This window comes from Oncorhynchus mykiss, chromosome 17 (genome assembly GCF_057628025.1).
Source record: "Oncorhynchus mykiss isolate SJ-2025 chromosome 17, ASM5762802v1, whole genome shotgun sequence".
NCBI classification, from domain to species: domain Eukaryota; kingdom Metazoa; phylum Chordata; class Actinopteri; order Salmoniformes; family Salmonidae; genus Oncorhynchus; species Oncorhynchus mykiss.
This window is the reverse complement of record NC_143038.1, coordinates 70,478,289-70,499,072: the sequence shown is the minus strand read 5'-3', so window position 1 is coordinate 70,499,072 and position 20,784 is coordinate 70,478,289. Positions and strand designations below refer to the sequence as shown.

Here is a 20,784-nt window from a genome sequence, read left to right as displayed (position 1 = left end):
ATATTATTGCTATAGAAACAAGCATACAGTATATGATTCTATATTATTGCTATAGAAACAAGCATACAGTATATGATTCTATATTATTGCTATAGAAACAAGCATACAGTATATGATTCTATATTATTGCTATAGAAACAAGCATACAGTATATGATTCTATATTATTGCTATAGAAACAAGCATACAGTATATCATTCTATATTATTGCTATAGAAACAAGCATACAGTATATGATTCTATATTATTGCTATAGAAACAAGCATACAGTATATGATTCTATATTATTGCTATAGCAACAAGCTTACAGTATATGATTCTATATTATTGCTATAGAAACATGTCAACATATTACACAGTGATTATCCAAAGCGAACACATTGTGCCTATGATGTTCATCACCATAAGCTTTATTCAAGCCTTCTGCACAAAATCAGTAAAAATAATCCAATCACGTTTCTGTCCTCCACCGTACAAATATCAACATAAAAAATGTCAGAGAATATTACTGTGATCCAACATAAAATGTAGATTTAAAAGCAGCTTTGACCTCAGTCGTACCTTAGCAACCTAACGTCTGATTCTGCTGTGCGGTTTACCACTAGGTTTATAGGATTCTACAACAAATGTCCAACAAGTCTTTAGCAAGAGCCCAATAGAGTTTCACTACAGTACACTTTCTGCATGCACAAACATTAGGTAAAATAAACCAAACAGATGTAGGAAATGTGTAAGTCAATGAAATAGCAAGCAGACACATCTATTCCAACTGTGACAGTGACAATAATGAGGTGACTAAGTATAGAATGGAATATTATAGAATTGAATAGTATAGAATAGAATATTATAGAATGGAATATTATAGAATTGAATAGTATAGAATAGAATATTATAGAATGGAATATTATAGAATTGAATAGTATAGAATAGAATATTATAGAATGGAATATTATAGAATTGAATAGTATAGAATAGAATATTATAGAATGGAATATTATAGAGAATATTGTAGAATAGTATAGAATATAATACAATAGAATACCACACACACGTCAACATGAGAGTAGAGACTGGCACACTGAGCTGTCAGTCTGGTCCTGGACTAAGGAATAATTACATAACCCAAAATATTATATATATATATATATATCATATGGAGCAACAGGGGGGTAGAGACACTAGTCTGTCCCTGGCACACTGGGCTGTCAGTCTGGCATCTGAGTCATGGTCCCAACTGTCCAACAGAATGTCATGCAAGCCCTGCAACAGACAACCCATAATAAATCAGTTTCCTAAAAACATAGTGTAACATGCTTCACATAATTGTCATTATTTCCAGGTGGTCTTTGAGCTAAAGTTAATCTTTATGTTTTGGGGAAACTCGCCCCCCAGGGTAGACAGTCATCACCTCTAATACTTTATACAACAACAGTAGTTAGACAGTAATAACCTGGGAATGATGTGTTTGTTTACTATCTTCTAGTAACTCAGTCAGGTCAGACAGGTCAGACAGGTCAGACAGGTCAGACAGGTCAGTCAGGTCAGACAGGTCAGTCAGGTCAGTCAGGTCAGTCAGGTCAGTCAGGTCAGACAGGTCAGACAGGTCAGTCAGGTCAGTCAGCTCAGTCAGGTCAGACAGGTCAGACAGGTCAGACAGGTCAGACAGGTCAGACAGGTCAGTCAGGTCAGACAGGTCAGTCAGGTCAGTCAGCTCAGTCAGGTCAGACAGGTCAGTCAGGTCAGTCAGGTCAGACAGGTCAGTCAGGTCAGTCAGGTCAGACAGGTCAGACAGGTCAGTCAGGTCAGTCAGGTCAGTCAGGTCAGTCAGGTCAGACAGGTCAGTCAGGTCAGTCAAATACTTGAAACTGAGTAGTTCCTAGAGAAATAACCTACCTGTTGCCAGTGTTTGGGTACTGAAGGACGTTCCCTTCTCTCAGATACATGGACTATGAGCTGCTCTAAAGAAGGACTGGCCCCTAGCTCCTCTTCATAAGGCAGTCTGTGTTCTGGCACTGGGCAGCCTGCAGGCGGAGACAGAGGTTATGGTTAGTGTTAGGGTTGCCGATGTAACTCTTCATAAGACAGTTTGATCTGACACTGGGCAGACTGTAGGGGGAGACACAGGCAGAGGGTTAGTGTTAGGGTTAGGGTTGGCGATGTAACTCTTCATAAGACAGTTTGATCTGACACCGGGCAGACTGCAGGGGGAGACACAGGCAGAGGGTTAGTGTTAGGGTTAGGGTTGGCGATGTAACTCTTCATAAGACAGTTTGATCTGACACCGGGCAGACTGCAGGGGGAGACACAGGCAGAGGGTTAGTGTTAGGGTTAGGGTTGGCGATGTAACTCTTCATAAGACAGTTTGATCTGACACCGGGCAGACTGCAGGGGGAGACACAGGCAGAGGGTTAGTGTTAGGGTTAGGGGGTAGTCTCCCACTGACAAACATTTGTGGGCAGTGCGCTTTGAGACCACAAGCGAGCTTAGGGTAACCCAATGATTATGATAAACACTGAGAACTCTTAAGAGATTGAATTATCTCAGAACCAAATCTCACATGCGCTTGGCTAGCTAACAGTGAACCATAATTAATTAATTAACTAACTAGCAACGGAAGAGATGCTATAGTCCCAAAAGTGCAAACACAGCCAACCTGGCACTCCAGGAAGGCTCAAGGAAACGCTCAAATAAATATTTAAAAATACCATTTTGAACCCCCCCCCCCCCGGTTTGATATATAACCTACCTATGAAAAGGTCTGAGCAGCGCATCAGCATCTCCCAAAGCAGCGTTCCTAAGGAGTAGACGTCTCCCTGTATGAGACACCAGCCACTGCTCAGGTTCACACAGCCATCCAGGAGCTCGGGGGCCATATAGCACAACGTCCCCACCTGGCTCTGTAGATGGAGAGGAGAAAGGTTGAACTGAACGGAACACCGTGTGTATGATCTACTCCTGCAACGACGACATCATTATCAACAATAACAACAACACGGTCATCTCACTGCCTGGACACTGGCCTATGGAGAGAGTAGAAACAGAAGTTGCCTATCAAAAACATGTTGTTGCTGTTGTTGCTATTAAAATCAGAGACTGGCTAAATACTTTTTTGCCCCACTGTATATGTGTATACTGTTCTCTATATACTGTATATGTATATACTGTACTCTATATACTGTACTCTATATACTGTATATGTATATACAGTACTCTATATACTGTACTCTATATACTGTTCTCTATATACTGTACTCTATATACTGTATATGTATATACTGTACTCTATATACTGTACTCTATATACTGTATATGTATATACTGTACTCTATATACTGTACTCTATATACTGTTCTATATATACTGTACTCTATATACTGTATATGTATATACTGTACTCTATATACTGTATATGTATATACTGTACTCTATATACTGTATATGTATATACTGTACTCTATATACTGTACTCTATATACTGTATATGTATATACTGTACTCTATATACTATACTCTATATACTGTACTCTATATACTGTACTCTATATACTGTATATGTATATACTGTACTCTATATACTGTTCTCTATATACTGTACTCTATATACTGTATATGTCTATACTGTACTCTATATACTGTACTCTATATACTGTATATGTATATACTTTACTCTATATACTGTATATGTCTATACTGTACTCTATATACTGTTCTCTATATACTGTATATGTATATACTGTTCTCTATATACTGTACTCTATATACTGTATATGTATATACTGTACTCTATATACTGTACTCTATATAATGTATATGTCTATACTGTACTCTATATACTGTACTCTATATACTGTATATGTATATACTGTACTCTATATACTGTACTCTATATACTGTATATGTCTATACTGTACTCTATATACTGTACTCTATATACTGTATATGTATATACTGTACTCTATATACTGTACTCTATATACTGTACTCTATATACTGTTCTCTATATACTGTTCTCTATATACTGTACTCTATATACTGTTCTCTATATACTGTACTCTATATACTGTTCTCTATATACTGTTCTCTATATACTGTACTCTATATACTGTATATGTATATACTGTACTCTATATACTGTACTCTATATACTGTACTCTATATACTGTATATGTATATACTGTTCTCTATATACTGTACTCTATATACTGTATATGTATATACTGTACTCTATATACTGTACTCTATATACTGTACTCTATATACTGTATATGTATATACTGTTCTCTATATACTGTACTCTATATACTGTATATGTATATACTGTTCTCTATATACTGTACTCTATATACTGTATATGTATATACTGTACTCTATATACTGTACTCTATATACTGTTCTCTATATACTGTACTCTATATACTGTACTCTATATACTGTACTCTATATACTGTACTCTATATACTGTACTCTATATACTGTATATGTATATACTGTACTCTATATACTGTACTCTATATACTGTTCTCTATATACTGTACTCTATATACTGTATATGTATATACTGTACTCTATATACTGTACTCTATATCATCTACTGCATCTTTATGTAATACATGTATCATTAGCCACTTTAAACTATGCCACTTTGTTTACATACCCTACATTACTCATCTCATATGTATATACTGTACTCGATACCATCTACTGCATCTTGCCTATGCCGTTCTGTACCATCACTCATTCATATCTTTATGTACATATTCTTTATCCCTTTACACTTGTGTGTATAAGGTAGTCGTTTTGGAATTGTTTAGGTTAGATTACTCGTTGGTTATTACTGCATTGTCGGAACTAGAAGCACAAGCATTTCGCTACACTCGCATTAACATCTGCTAACCATGTGTATGTGACAAATAAAATTTGATTTGATTTGAAAACATGTTGTTGCTATTAAAATGAGAGACTGGATGGTGTAGCAGTTAAGGGCCACAGCCTCTGGCATTATATACCAGCATTGTTTTTGATAGGATGGATAGAATCTATCTCTGTCACTCTCTCTATATGTTCAATAAACGGAGAAAACATCCTAAAGAAGTAGAAGGGAGCCGGGGTTGGGGGAAAGACAGGCCCACCTGTACGTTAACCATGTAGCGCTGCCAGCTGTGTGGACCGGCGCATGAGCGCAGGATGGTGGAAGAGCCAAAGTCACACAGGACACAGGTACCATCGTCCCTCACTAGCACGTTGTTACTACTGAGATCTCTGTGGGCCACCGCTGGCTTGTGCACCCCTGAGAACACAGACATCAGACACACACAAACACACACTGTACAGCCACTGACAAAGGTCATATAGGATTGGGGTCAGGTGTTATTCCTGACCCCATGGTGAGAGCAGGAGAAGGTATTCCTGGGTCATGCGGGCCAGGAGAAACTGCAGTGGGGCTTTGGAGCTTTTTCCCGGTATGTTGTCTAAACTGTGACATCCACATATGATGCAGACAAGCTCATCCAAATTCATCCACGCTTTTGTCACTTCTAGGTTAGACTACTGCAATGCTCTACTTTCCGGCTACCCGGATAAAGCACTAAATAAACTTCAGTTAGTGCTAAATACGGCTGCTAGAATCCTGACTAGAACCACAAAATTGGATCATGTTACTCCAGTGCTAGCCTCCCTACACTGGCTTCCTGTTAAGGCAAGGGCTGATTTCAAGGTTTTACTGCTAACCTACAAAGCATTACATGGCCTTGCTCCCACCTATCTCTCTGATTTGGTCCTGCCGTACATACCTATACATATGCTACGGTCACAAGACCCAGGCCTCCTGGGTCTCCTGTCCCTAGAATTACTAAGCAAACAGCTGGTGGCAGGGCTTTCTTCTATAGAGCTCCATTTTTATGGAACGGTCTGCCTATCCATGTGAGAGACGCAGACTCGGTCTCAACCTTTAAGTCTTTACTGAAGACTCATCTCTTCAGTGGGTCATATGATTGAGTGTAGTCTGGCCCAGGGGTGTGAAGACGAACAGGCACTGGAGCGACGAACCATACTTGCTGTCTCTGCCTGGCCGGCTCCCCTCTCTCCACTGGGATTCTCTTCCTTTGACCCTATTACGGGGGCTGAGTCACTGGCTTACTAGTGCTCTCCCACAGTGGGGAAAAGTACTTAAGTAAAAATACTTAAAAGTACTACTAAACTTTTACTGCGCTACATTCCTAAATAAAATAATGTACTTTTTACTTTTTCATACATTTTCCCTGACACACATAAAAGTACTTGTTACATTTTGACAGGAAAATGGTCCAATTCACGCACTTATCAAGAGAACATCCCTCGTATTCCCTACTGCCACTGATCTGGAGAACTCACTAAACAGAGAACATCCCTGGTCCTCCCTACTGCCTCTGATCTGGAGGACTCACTAAACAGAGAACATCCCTGGTCATCCCTACTGCCTCTGATCTGGAGGACTCACTAAACAGAGAACATCCCTGGTCATCCCTACTGCCTCTGATCTGGAGGACTCACTAAACAGAGAACATCCCTGGTCCTCCCTACTGCCTCTGATCTGGAGGACTCACTAAACAGAGAACATCCCTGGTCCTCCCTACTGCCTCTGATCTGACGGACTCACTAAACAGAGAACATCCCTGGTCCTCCCTACTGCCTCTGATCTGACGGACTCACTAAACAGAGAACATCCCTGGTCATCCCTACTGCCTCTGAACTGGAGGACTCACTAAACAGAGAACATCCCTGGTCCTCCCTACTGCCTCTGATCTGGAGGACTCACTAAACAGAGAACATCCCTGGTCCTCCCTACTGCCTCTGATCTGGAGGACTCACTAAACAGAGAACATCCCTGGTCATTCCTTCTGCCTCTGATCTGGAGGACTCACTAAACAGAGAACATCCCTGGTCATCCCTACTGCCTCTGATCTGGAGGACTCACTAAACAGAGAACATCCCTGGTCATCCCTACTGCCTCTGATCTGGAGGACTCACTAAACAGAGAACATCCCTGGTCATCCCTACTGCCTCTGATCTGGAGGACTCACTAAACAGAGAACATCCCTGGTCATTCCTACTGCCTCTGATCTGGAGGACTCACTAAACAGAGAACATCCCTGGTCATCCCTACTGCCTCTGATCTGGAGGTGTGCCCCTGGCTATCAGTAAATAAAGAAATAAAAAAGCCAATTGTGCCGTCTGGTTTGCTTAATATAAGGAATTTTAAATTATTTATACTTTTACTTTGACTTTTGACACTTAAGTACATTTTAGCAATTCCATTTACTTCTGATACTTAAGTATATTTAAAACCAAATACTTTTAGACTTTTACTCAAGTAGTATTTTACTGGGTGACTTTCACTTTTACTTGAGTCATTTTCTATTAATGTATCTTTACTTTTACTCAAGTATGTCAATTGGGTACTTTTCCCACCACTGCTGTCCCATGCCGTCCCTAGGAGGGGTGCATCACGTCGTGCTATACTCGACTTGAGTGGTTTGAGTCACTGACGTGATCTTCCTATCAAGTTTTTCTCCCCTTCGGGCTCGTGCGGGGGAGATCTTTGTGGTAGTGGGGTTGGTCGTCAGTTGATGGTTGAAGATATCCCTCTAGTGGTGTGGGGGAGATCTTCGTGGGCCATGTCTCAGGGTAGTAGGTTGGTGGTTTAGTGGTGTGAGGGCTGTGCTATGGAAAAGTGGGTGGGGTTATATCCTGCCTGGTTGGCCCTGTACAGGGGTATCGTCGGACAAGGCCACAGGGTCCCCCACCCTGTCTCAGTCTCCAGTATCTATAGAATAGTCTATGTGCTGGGGGCCTAGGGTCAGTAAGTCCTATCTGGTGTAATTCTCCTGTCTTATCTTGTGTCCTGTGGGATCTTATGTATGCTCCCTCTAATTCTCCCACCTCTCTCTCTGCCTCAACCCAGAGGACCTGAGCCCGAGGACTATGCCTCAGAACTACCTTACCTGACGACTCCTGGCTGTCCCCACCCCAGTCCACCTGGTCGTGCTGCTGATCCAGTTTCTGCTGTTCTGCCTGCGGCTATGGAACCCTGACCTGTTCACAGGAAGTGCTACTTTGTCCCGGACCTGCTGTTTTCGACCCCCCCTCTCTCTCTACCTGACCTGCTGTCTCGACCTCTGAATGCTCGGTTATGAAAAGCCTACTGACGTTTACTCCTGAGGTGCTGACCTGTTGCACCCTCTACAACCACTGTGATTATTATTTGACCCTGCTGGTTATCTATGAATGTTTAAACATCTTGAAGAACGATCTGGCCTTAATGGCCATGTACTGTTATAATCTCCACCTGGCACAGCCAGAAGAGGACTGGCCACCTCTCAGAGCCTGGTTCCTTTCTACCCAGCACAGCCAGAAGAGGACTGGCCACCTCTCAGAGCCTGGTTCTTCCTGGGTTCCTGCCTTTCTAGGGAGTTTTTCCAAGCCACCGTGCTTCTACACCTGCATTGCTTGCTGTTTGGGGTTTTAAGCTGGGATTCTGTACAGCACTTTGAGACATCAGCTGATGTAAAAAGGGCTTTATAAATACATTTGATTGATTGACAATGATGATGATGGTGATTATAATAATAATGATGATGATGATAATAATGGTGATTATAATAATAATAATAATGATGATGTCGATGATGATAATGATGTTGATTATGATGATAAGGCTGATGGTAATGATGATGATAATGCTGATGATTACGATGTAATGATGCTTATAATAATAATAATGACGTCGATGTTGATAATGACAATAATGAGGATAACAATAATGATGATAACAATAACGATGATGTTGATGATTTTGATTTATAATAATAATAATGATGATAATGATGTTGATAATGATGTTGATTATAATAATGATGATGATGTTGATTATGATGATGATGATAATAATGATGATGTCGATGATGATGATGTTGATGATTTATAATAATGATGATAATGATGATGATGATGATGTTGATGATTTATAATAATGATAATGATGATGATGATGATGTTGATGATGATGGCCCATACATACCATGCCTGTAGAAGTCAGAATGGAGGTAAGCCAGTCCCTCAGACAGAGACTGGGCCAGCTTCAGTGTTGTCGTCCAGTCACTGCTGTTCTTGGACAGGAAGGAGCTGAGAGAGCCCTGGATAGAAAGACAAGTCAAGAGTTTTTCCTTGTGTCACGTTCATGTGGTTATCTAGTTAAAATGACCGTAACGTACATCAGTATTTAAACAATAAACATGAAGCCTGGCATGGGAACTTCGGACATTAAGCAGAATGAGGCTTTACGTCAAACCAAGCTAGAGAATCAGACAATTACCATGGTAACACTACGTATTAAAGCATCTGGTTATAAGGCTTTATAACTTGCTGCAATAAGCATGTATGAACCTTCATGTCTTATAAGAGGTATTTGACGTCGTCTCTCTCTATGTAAACAGTGTTACTCACGCATGTGGCTAGCTCCAGGAGCAGGACACAGTCTCCGCTATCTGACTTCCTGCCAGCTCCCAGGAAGTGAGCAATCCCAGCATGCACCAGGTGTGGTAGTCCGTACACTTCCCTCTCCACTGTGAACTCCTGTCTGCACCAGGTGGGGAACACCTTCACAGCCACCGTAGTCCCTTGGTAACTTCCCTGCCACACCGACGCAAAGTGACCACTTCCCACAATCTGAATGAATGAATCAAACAATGAATCAATCTGAATGAATCAATCAAACAATGAATCAATCTGAATGAATCAATCAAACAATGAATCAATCAAACAATGAATCAATCTGAATCAATCAATCAAACAATGAACCAATCTGAATGAATCAATCAAACAATGAATCAATCTGAATGAATCAATGAATCAATCTGAATGAATCAATCAAACAATGAATCACTCTGAATGAATCAATAAATCAATGAATCAATCTGAATGAATCAATCAAACAATGAATCAATCTGAATGAATCAATCAAACAATGAATCAATCTGAATGAATCAATCAAACAATGAATCAATCTGAAATGAGAAGAGAAGAGGTACACAGAATGCCCACAATGTCCAGCGACCTACGTAAATACTTTCCTGTTGTAGTTCCAGGCTGGTCAGGTCCATATCAGACTGTTTTGATATGTGGCATGAGCACAGTGAGGTCAGAGATTCCTCTGGCAGAGATAGATGCTGCTTGTCATCTAAGAGGCGGGTGGAGAGAATTCATGTTCAGCCATTTACTGTTAATGCACGGGTGTATCCTAATTTAGCATAAAGTCGCATTTTCACTTAGTCTCCCATTGACATCAGTGCATAACTAAGTAAATGTTTGATTCTTCAGGAGGTTAGGATTCACCCTATGGTAAAATACACTATAAACAAATAGACTCCGATATTTTAGCCAATGTGACTTACTGATACAGTGTTGCATTAGTGTTGGGGCATGCAGGTGGTCAGTCAGCCAGTCAGCCAGTCAGTCAGTCAGTCAGTCAGCCAGTCAGCCAGTCAGTCAGTCAGGAATGACTCAAAAGGAAAAGGAAGATAAGAAATCACGAGATTGAAAAAATAAATGTGACTGAAATGCAACAGCAGTGAAAAGTGGTCTGAGGAAAAACCAAGGTCAGTGAACAAAAGAGGACAGCGTGTGGGAGGGAGGGAGGTAGAGAGAGAGAGAGAGAGGGTAGGGAGGGAGGTAGGGTGGGGTAGAGAGAGAGAGAGAGAGAGAGAGGGAGGGAGAATCCAGCTAGTAGGTTAATGGAATGATTCATAATAGTCATGTGAATGTAATTTCGGCCAAATCCCACATATCATTCACTCTTGATAATCCCAACCCACAAGAGCGTTTTATCAAACTCTAGTGGCAGTCTACAACAAATATATATTTAATATACTTATGGGAAATACAAGGGATATATTTAAACTATTATGATGAAAATGACTAAAATGTTATGGAATACACTGAACAAAAAATAAAAAGCATCAATTTCAAAGATTTTACTGAGTTTTAGTTCATATAAGGAAATCAGTCAATTTAAATAAATTAATTAGGCCTTAATCTATGGATTTCACATGACTGGGAATCCAGATATGCATCTGTTGGTCACAGATACCTTTAAAAAAAAGGATGGATCAGAAAACCAGTATCTGCTGTCACCACCATTTGCCTCATGCAGCACAACACATCTCCTTCACATAGAGTTGATCAGGCTGTTGATTGTGGCCTGTGGAATGTTGTCCCACTCCTCTTCAACGGCTGTGAGAAGTTGCTGGATATGGGCGGGAACTAGAACACGTCGATCCAGAGCATCCCAAACATGCTTATTGGGTGTTATGTCTAGTGAGTATGCAGGCCATGGAAAAACTGGGATATTTTCAGCTTCCAGGAAATGTGTACAGATCCTTGCGACATGGGGCCGTGCATTATCATGCTGAAACATGAGATGATGACGGAGGATGAATGGCAAGACAATGGGCCTCAGGATCTCATCACGGTATCTCTGTGCATTAAAATTGCCATCGATTAAATGCAATTGTGTTCATTGTCCGTAGCTTATACCTGCCCATACCACAACCCCACCATGGGAAACTCTAATCACAACGTTGACATCAACAAACCACACGCCCACAAGACGCCAAACACGCCCACAAGACACCAAACACGCCCACAAGACACCAAACACGCCCACAAGACGCCAAACACGCCCACAAGACGCCAAACACGCCCACAAGACGCCAAACACGCTGTCTGCCATCTGCCCGGTACAGTTGAAACCGGGATTCATCTGTTAAGAGCACACTTCACTAATGTGCGAGTGGCCATCGAAGGTGAGCATTTACCCACTGAAGTTGGTTTACGATGCCGAACTACAGTCAGGTTAAGACCCTGGTGAGGATGACGAGGATCTTGATGAGCTTCCCTGAGACGGTTTCTGACAGTTTGTGTATAAATTCTTTGGTTGTGCAAAAACCACAGTTTCATCAGCTGTCCGGGAGGCTGGTCTCAGACAGTCCCACAGTTTCATCAGCTGTCCGGGAGGCTGGTCTCAGACAGTCCCACAGTTTCATCAGCTGTCCGGGAGGCTGGTCTCAGACAGTCCCACAGGTGAAGAAGCTGGATGTGGAGGTCCTGGGCTGGCATGGTTACACACGGTCTGAGGTTGTGAGGCCGGTTGGACGTAATGCCAAAATCTCTAAAATGGTAGAGAATTGAACATTTAATGCTCTGCAACTGCTCTGGTGGACATTCCTGCAGTCAGCCAATGGCACTGCTCCCTCAAAACTGCTCTGGTGGACATTCCTGCAGTCAGCCAATGGCACTGCTCCCTCAAAACTGCTCTGGTGGACATTCCTGCAGTCAGCCAATGGCACTGCTCCCTCAAAACTGCTCTGGTGGACATTCCTGCAGTCAGCCAATGGCACTGCTCCCTCAAAACTTGAAACATTTGTAGCACTGTGTTGTGTGACAAGACTGCACATTTTAGAATGACCTTTTATTGTCCTCATCAAAAAGATGCACCTGTGTAACGATCATGTTGTTTTAATCAGCTTCTTGATATTCACAGGTGGATGTATCATCTTGGAAAAAGAGAAACGCTTACTAACAGAGATGTAAACACATTTTGGGCACAACATTTGAGAGAAACCTTTTTATTTCAAATCGTGAAGCATAAGATCAACGCTTGACATGTTGCGTTTATAATTTTGTTCAGAATAAGCTGAAATCAAAGAGGATAAATTAATATGATTAATATTTGATAAGTTAATGAATTAATATTTGTGTAAACATAAACTTACCGTAACCTCTGAAACGATGTCTGCATTTAACTGCCACCACTAGGGTACACAGTAACATCCCAAGGACAACCACAGTGGCCGTGACCATGTCTGCAGACACAGCACAGTAACAGAATGAGGTACATGCTTTTAAATGTGCAGTAGGTCAAATCTGCATTCGTAATGCCTACGGTACATGGCGCCATTGTGATAAATGCATACAGTATACGGATGACACCTTGCTATGTCTTTATGCAGCAGGGTAGATGTTTGTGTGACTGCGTGGGTGCAGGCTGTGAGGAACAGGGAGTGAGGGGACGGGGAGTGAGGAACAGGGAGTGAAAGGGACGGGGACTTCACACGCTGGGCTTTGGTTCCAAGGTTAAACAACAGAACACAGAAAAGAGGAGTGGAAAGGGAGTGATCTCACAAGGTTGAATGGGCAGACGAGAAAAGAAATGAATATGATGCAAAGTATCCATACCTGCAGAGTGAGATGAGTGTTTGAGTTGAGGTTGCTTCTCTTCTGGGTTCCACGTGATGTTGCCATTACAGAGGTTTGAGCTGCACTCACATCTGATGTAGTCTAAATGGGTGGTTGATGTAAAGCAGGTAGAATCTAGGCAGCCACCGACTACCATTTTGCAACCTACAGAGAATGACAGATTAACAGAGGTGTACACAAACGCCACTTTTAGGCTATTTGGGATTTATTTTGGACTGTTTATGAATGAGAGAGGTTACATTTCGCCTGCCCCATTCCTCAGATTATCAAGCAAAGAGGCAGAAAAAATGCTGTTGAAATTTCACAGTGTGCCTTTGATTTAAATCTGGTATCTGGTCTAATTGTGTCTGGTGTGTGAAGGGTCTGTGGACATCTGTCACAAGGCCGTAGCCATGGAGTCAACAACATAAACATGGGAAAACTCATTTCCTGCCATTCTAAAATATTTACAAATTCACTAACCTATGGGATGAACTTTTCATTTATTTACATTTTTTATAATAATATATAATAATGTATCGTATTACATTTCTCTGCTTTATTATTATTATTATTATTATTTAACCTTTTCTTGTTTCATTTTATGTAACGGCAGAGATGAGGAATTCATGAAGTACAACCATGACCCTAATCATATAAACAGAAATATATGCATTGTTATATGAAGACAAGTCCAGATATTGTGGCCAAGGTTTAGCAAATTGTTGTTTTTATTTACAAGTAAGCTTGGGCGGGTAGCAGGGGTGTTTGCTCTGCTCTCCTCTCCTCCCATCTTCTCCTCTCCAGCCTTCTCTCCTCCTCTCCTCTGGTCCTATATTCTCCTATCCTCTCCAGTTATCTCTTCTCCTCTCCTCTCCTATCCTCTCCTCTCCAGTCATCTCTTATCCTCTCCTCTCCTCTCCTCTCTTCTCTCCTCTTTAGTCATCTCTTCTCCTCTCCTCTCCTCTCCAGTCATCTCTTCTCCTCTCCTCTCCTCTCTTCTCCTCTCCTCTCCTCTCCAGTCATCTCTTCTCCTCTCCTCTCCTCTCCAGTCATCTCTTCTCCTTTCCTCTGCTCTCCTATCTTCTCCTCTCCAGTCATCTCCTATCCTCTCCTCTCCAGTCATCTCTTATCCTCTCCTCTCTTCTCCTCTCTTCTCCTCTCCCCTCTAGTCATCTCTTCTCCTCTCCTCTCCAGTCCTCTCCTCTCCTCTCCTCTCCAGTCATCTCTTCTCCTTTCCTCTGCTCTCCTCCTCTCCTATCCTCTCATCTCCTCTGCTCTGCTCTCCGCTCATCTCCTCTCCAGGCAATGACATGTGTTTTGACTTGCCATTCTTCAAGCAAAGGATCCAAAGGCCTTTTTGCGTTTATCGTTGACACCGATAAAAGACTGGCATATTCCTTCAAGGTCCAGTCTGTCCAGTTTCTCCTTAGTGTACGTGCCACATGGCCACATTATTCAGCCTTGTTTGACTCATGGCTGATCTAAGCCATGTTTTCAGCCTCCTCAGAGCACTAAAACTCCTCTCAGCCTCTACAGAGGAGGCAGGGACGACCAGCAGACGCCTTACTAAAGCTTCCACCTGACTGAAGAGACCTCTCACCTCTGGCACCATTTCCCCAATAATGTTAGCAACATTTGAGCTAGAATTGGTATGTGTAATTAACCCCAAAACAAGGCCAGCTGCACCTGCAGTAGTCTTGAATTCAATTCAGGATACTGGTCTACCACCTTGTCCGTGTCTCCGCGTAGCTGCACATTTTCAAGCTGGAATCCAGCTTGATCAAACCTCTGTGTGAATGGAGTATTCACTGTGTCCTAAGGGTTGTAGAACTGGGCTCTGTACAAAGACTGGGCATCCGGATGGATATGGGCTGAGTATTCACTGTGTCCTAAGGGTTGTAGAACTGGGCATCCGGATGTATAGGGGCTGAGTATTCACTGTGTCCTAAGGGTTGTAGAACTGGGCATCCGGACGGATAGGGGCTGAGTATTCACTGTGTCCTAAGGGTTGTAGAACTGGGCATCCGGATGTATAGGGGCTGAGTATTCACTGTGTCCTAAGGGTTGTAGAACTGGGCATCCGGACGGATAGGGGCTGAGTATTCACTGTGTCCTAAGGGTTGTAGAACTGGGCATCCGGACGGATAGGGGCTGAGTATTCACTGTGTCCTAAGGGTTGTAGAACTGGGCATCCGGATGTATAGGGGCTGAGTATTCACTGTGTCCTAAGGGTTGTAGAACTGGGCATCCGGACGGATAGGGGCTGAGTATTCACTGTGTCCTAAGGGTTGTAGAACTGGGCATCCGGACGGATAGGGGCTGAGTATTCACTGTGTCCTAAGGGTTGTAGAACTGGGCATCCGGATGTATAGGGGCTGAGTATTCACTGTGTCCTAAGGGTTGTAGAACTGGGCATCCGGATGGATAGGGGCTGCAGTCTGACCGGTGTAACGCTTTGTAGGTTTGTGGATATGAAGCGTCTGAATAGGTTGTAGGTCCAACTTTGTTGCCATGGCATTTGCTTTTGCGAACAAGACATCAACGTGCTCCTCCATTCGCTTCTCCTGCATGCTTGTTTTGACATGGTCCACAGCCTCTAACATTGCCTGAAACGGTCTGTTTCCTCAGCTGCAGGGAGGTGTTCAGGCTCTACAAATCCCCCATCAGGTCTTCAGCCATTTCAAGGCCGAGCACAGTGTTCCCTTTTACAAATGTTCCATCAAGACCATTAGCCTTAGTTGAAGTGTCAGATGAGCTGCGTGATGCCATTTCTCCAAGGGCTGTCAGCGCTGACCCATACTGGCTGAGAACTGAGCGGACGGCAGGGGTGCGAACAGTCCACCTGGTGGGACAGAGAGGTTTCAACGAGGTGAAACCATGCTTTGATTTTGTGATTTCCTGGTAAAATCAACTTGCCAGATTGATTAAAGAAGCCCCCCAATTCATGCACCAGACCCATTGAATCTCTTCCTAGTGGAGAGGCTACACAGGCAGCCTGCGTAACTAAGTTCACTCAGTGTGGACCACAGTGACAACACATAGCCAGCGGGTTGTTCTTTCCTTAAAATGTCTTGCACCCCCCTGCAATCGTCCAGCCATGCTTGCGGCACCTTCATAGGTTTGTCCTGGAAGTTGGGACAGAGGAAGGCCTAGATGCATCATGGGTGCCAACAAGCATATTGACTCCTGATCAACTCCTGATATATCCTGGGTGCATTCAAACATATTGACTCCTGATCAACTCCTGATATATCCTGGGTGCATTTAAACATATTGACTCCTGATCAACACCTGATATATCCTGGGTGTATTCAAACATATTGACTCCTGATCGACTCCTGATCAACTCCTGATATATCCTGGGTGCCAACAAACATATTGACTCCTGATCAACTCCTGATATATCCTGGGTGCATTTAAACATATTGACTCCTGATCGACTCCTGATCAACACCTGATATATCCTGGGTGCATTCAAACATATTGACTCCTGATCAACTCCTGGTCAACTCCTGATATATCCTGGGTGCCAACAAACATATTGACTCCTGATCGACTCCTGATCAACTCCTGATATATCCTGGGTGCATTTAAACATATTGACTCCTGATATATCCTGGGTGCATTCAAACATATTGACTCCTGATCGACTCTTGATCAACTCCTGATATATCCTGGGTGCATTTAAACATATTGACTCCTGATCGACTCCTGATCAACACCTGATATATCCTGGGTGCATTCAAACATATTGACTCCTGATCAACTCCTGATATATCCTGGGTGTATTCAAACATATTGACTCCTGATCAACTCCTGGTCAACTCCTGATATATCCTGGGTGCATCTAAACATATTGACTCCTGATCAACTCCTGGTCAACTCCTGATATATCCTGGGTGCATCTAAACATATTGACTCCTGATCAACTCCTGGTCAACTCCTGATATATCCTGGGTGCATTTAAACATATTGACTCCTGATCAACTCCTGATATATCCTGGGTGCATTAAGGTTAGTTGAATACGTCTGTGAGCACCATTTTTTTTATTTCTTTATTTATTTAACCTTTATTTAACTAGACAAGACAGTTAAGAACAAATTCTTATTTTCAACGACGGCCTAGGAACAGTGGGTTAACTAACCTTGTCAGCGCGGGGGTTTGAACTTGCAACCTTCCGGTTACTAGTCCAACAATGGGGCTACCCTGCCGCCCCATTGTTGGTCGCTGGGTGGAATGTGTGGCTGATTCACTTCCCAGGTAATTTAGCTATGATAGCTAACGTTAGTGATGGTTGGTTGATTGATTAGCACTCGCAAATCGGCCCGTTTTCAACAAAAAAATGTTTGTTTCCACTCCATGCAATTACTGACACTTTGTAGCTATGCAAATGGTCTAATTCAAAACCTAACTTTTTTCACTTTATAAATTAATTGAAACAATATTTAACTAAAATGAAAAGCAAAAAAGGAAATGCAAACTTGTTGTATGATTAATTAATATAATTAGTTTGTTTAGGATTCCTGGCCATGTAAATAGTTTGTATGAATGCTTGTTTGCATGTGACTATATTCCTCTTTTGTCTGTTGATATTTTGTTAATATTTTTTTAATATAAAAAAAAATTCTAAATAAATATCACCTTGTAGTTCTGCCACTGGCTGGCCCTCGATAATACGAAAGAAGCCGACACAGCAGTTAGCGTGGGCACAGTACTGGATTGTACCGTTAACGCGACCCTCCTCCATGTTCTTGGAGTTACGGGAACTGGTCAGGAACACACAACTCCTTCCCTGCTCCACCGTTGGAGCAGGGACACACAGTGACAGACATCCTATACGAGAAAGGAAAGATACACTGAGTTTACAAAACATTAGGAACATCTGCTCTTTCCATGACATCGACTGGCCAGGTGAAAGTTATGATAACCTTATTGATGTCACTTGTTAAATCAGTGTAGATGAAGGGGAGGAGACGGGTTAAAGAAGGACTTTTAAGTCTTGAGAAATGGATTGGGTACGTGTGCCATTCAGAGGGTGGAATGGGCAAGACAAAAATTTGAAGTGCCTTTGAACGGGGTATGGTAGTAGGTGCCAGGTGCACCGGTTTGTGCCAAGAACTGCAACGCTGCTGGGTTTTTCCACTCTCAACAGTTTACCGTGTGTATCAAGAATGGTTCACCACCCAAGGGACATCCAGCTAACTTTTATAGATTTATTTATTTTATTTCACCTTTATTTAACCAGGTAGGCTAGTTGAGAACACCTTTATTTAACCAGGTAGGCTAGTTGAGAACACCTTTATTTAACCAGGTAGGCTAGTTGAGAGCAAGTTCTCATTTACAACTGTGACCTGGCCAAGATAAAGCAAAGCAGTGCGACAAAAACAACAACACAGAGTTACACATAAACAAACGTACAGTCAATAACACAAATGAATAGAAAAATCTATGTACAGTCTGTGCAAATGTAGGAAGGTAGGAAAGGTAGGAAGGTAAGGTAATAAATAGGCCCTAGAGGTGAAAAATAATTACAATTTAGCATTAACACTGGAGTGATAGATGTGCAGATGATGATGTGCAAGTAGAGATACTGGGGTGCAAAAGAGCAAGAGGGTAAGTAATAATATGGGGATGAGGTAGTCGGGTGTGCTATTTACAGATTGGCTGTGTACAGGTACAGTGATCGGTAAGCTGCTCAGACAGCTGATGCTTAAAGTTAGATAGGGCGATATAAGACTCCAGCTTCTGAGATTTTTGCAATTCATTCCAGTCATTGGCAGCAGAGAACTGGAAGGAAAGGTGGCCAAAGGTGTTGGCTTTGGGGATGACCAGTGCATTATACCTGCTGGAGCGCGTGCTACGGGTGGGTGTTGCTATGGTGACCAGTGAGCTGAGCTAAGCCGGGGCTGTGTTCCTAATGTTTTGTACACTCAGTGTGTAATAATTTAACTAAGATAGAAACACTTACAATATTATTTCACTTGACTAGAATAGAACAGAACGAAACGAAATAGAATAGAATGATTAAATGATGTTAAATCAGGGAAAAACTGAAATTCAGGAATAGGTGTAACAGTTTAGCTTCCGTCCCTCTCCTCGTCCCTACCTGGGCTCGAACCAGGGACCCTCTGCACACATCAACAGCTGCCTCCCACAAAGCATCGTTACACATCGCTCCATAAAAACCACCGCCCTTGCTGAGAGCAAGGGAAACAACTACTTCAAGTCTCAGAGCGAGTGACGTCACCGATTGAAACCCTATTAGTGCTCACCCCGCTAACTAGCAAGCCATTTCCCACCGGTTACATAGACCTAGGTATACAATTATATAAAAAACGGAGAAACTTCCTCAGAATTTTCCCATAAGAATTGCTTTCAAAACATTCTCATCCGTTTTCCTTTCTGCAAAGGTATGTAGGCTAAACTTTAAGGTCTTTGGTGATACACAAAGTACACAACGGAAACAATATTATTGGTGCCTCAAAACTATACACACTTCAAGGCCTTCAGATAGAAAACATTCAAACAGTGAATGGCAACTGATAATCACATCAATAATTCTGCAATGATTTTGAATTATGTATAAAAATGTCAAGTATCCCAAATTCCATGTCAACTTCAAATTATTAGCACAGTCATTACATTTGATAAAAACATAACTTACCAAAGATGACTAAATACAACCACATTTGTTCTGTCTCTCTGTGAGCTGACTGCTGGCTAGGTCTGATGTCTGTGAGCTGACTGTAAGCTAGGTCTGATGTCTGTGAGCTGACTGCTGGCTAGGTATGATGTCTGTGAGCTGGGATGGGAATAGAAGCTGAGTTTCCCACGCAGTCCAGCCCCCCTTCACTATCACACACCTGTGACCTGCACACACAGACACGCACACGCACACACTGGCTGATAAGGAGGACACAAACACTAAATTGTTCAATAACAAATGCATAGCAGCAACTTGTCTGCAATTAATAGCCTATAGCCAGGATTTTTTTCTTCTTAAAGTAACTTTAGGTTATTAAAAAAGTTATTAAAATAACAAGTATGTGCGATATACTGTGTTACATTTCATTGTATCTAATTACACACAATCTTAAATAGTTTGACATAAATGTATTTAATTTGTTAGTGTAAGTACCTTTATCGATGTGGCACGTTTCCTTCTCCTCCTGTATGCCCCCTCATAGACATCCCCTGCCCCCCTTACCTCATCTCTGTCAACCGTCCACAGACAGAAGGGGTAACTCAGATACGTCACAGGAGCTATAAAGTCGAAGCATCCGTTTAGAACGTTCTCACCCCCCAAATATGGTGGTGAGAGGAAGTCCAGTCGCGCTGTTCAGAAGGAGTACAAGGTCTAAATGAGATTCTGCACACGCGCACTTCACAGAGGAGGCGTTCCCTAACGGAAATATGCAAATAAATGTTACAACGTGCCAATAGGATCTCGCTAGCTCGTGCTTGGCTCTGCCCTGTTCTGCCCACTATGCTTCATTTTCTTCCACTGAAAAC

The 20,784-nt window shown here is 42.2% G+C and overlaps 1 protein-coding gene across 5 annotated transcripts; it reads right to left on the bottom strand.

Annotated features, from left to right (window-relative positions):
* Positions 1 to 372: 372 nt before the first annotated feature.
* On the bottom strand, positions 373 to 20,505 carry LOC110494798 (anti-Muellerian hormone type-2 receptor). Of its 5 annotated transcripts, none has more exons than XM_036950871.2 (11): positions 20,411 to 20,505; positions 17,914 to 18,105; positions 13,269 to 13,433; positions 12,806 to 12,895; positions 10,094 to 10,212; positions 9,480 to 9,701; positions 9,055 to 9,169; positions 5,129 to 5,286; positions 2,746 to 2,896; positions 1,893 to 2,020; positions 373 to 1,259 (listed from the first exon to the last, which is right to left on the bottom strand). In XM_036950871.2, the coding sequence occupies exons 2-11, from the start codon at positions 18,017 to 18,019 to the stop codon at positions 1,149 to 1,151; spliced, it is 1,365 nt and encodes a 454-aa protein (XP_036806766.1). In that variant the 5' UTR covers positions 18,020 to 18,105; positions 20,411 to 20,505; the 3' UTR covers positions 373 to 1,148. The 5 variants fall into 5 exon arrangements, with proteins under 5 accessions (XP_036806766.1, XP_090062584.1, XP_090062587.1 ...); XM_090206458.1 differs by lacking the exon at positions 20,411 to 20,505 and adding an exon at positions 19,937 to 20,120; XM_090206461.1 differs by lacking the exon at positions 17,914 to 18,105 and having other exon boundaries at positions 20,411 to 20,495.
* Between the last annotated feature and the right edge of the window lie 279 nt (positions 20,506 to 20,784).

Excerpts from the sequence above, each read along its gene's own strand:
- LOC110494798 (XM_090206458.1), bottom strand. The coding sequence starts at position 19,961 with ATGTGGTTGTATTTAGTCATCTTTG. Across the intron at positions 18,106-19,936 it reads GTTGTATTTAGTCATCTTTG|GATGTCTGTCACTGTGTGTC; the intron begins GTAAGTTATGTT and ends TTTCTCGTATAG. Across the intron at positions 10,213-12,805 it reads ACATCGTTTCAGAGGTTACG|ATGACAAGCAGCATCTATCT; the intron begins GTAAGTTTATGT and ends CCCGCCTCTTAG.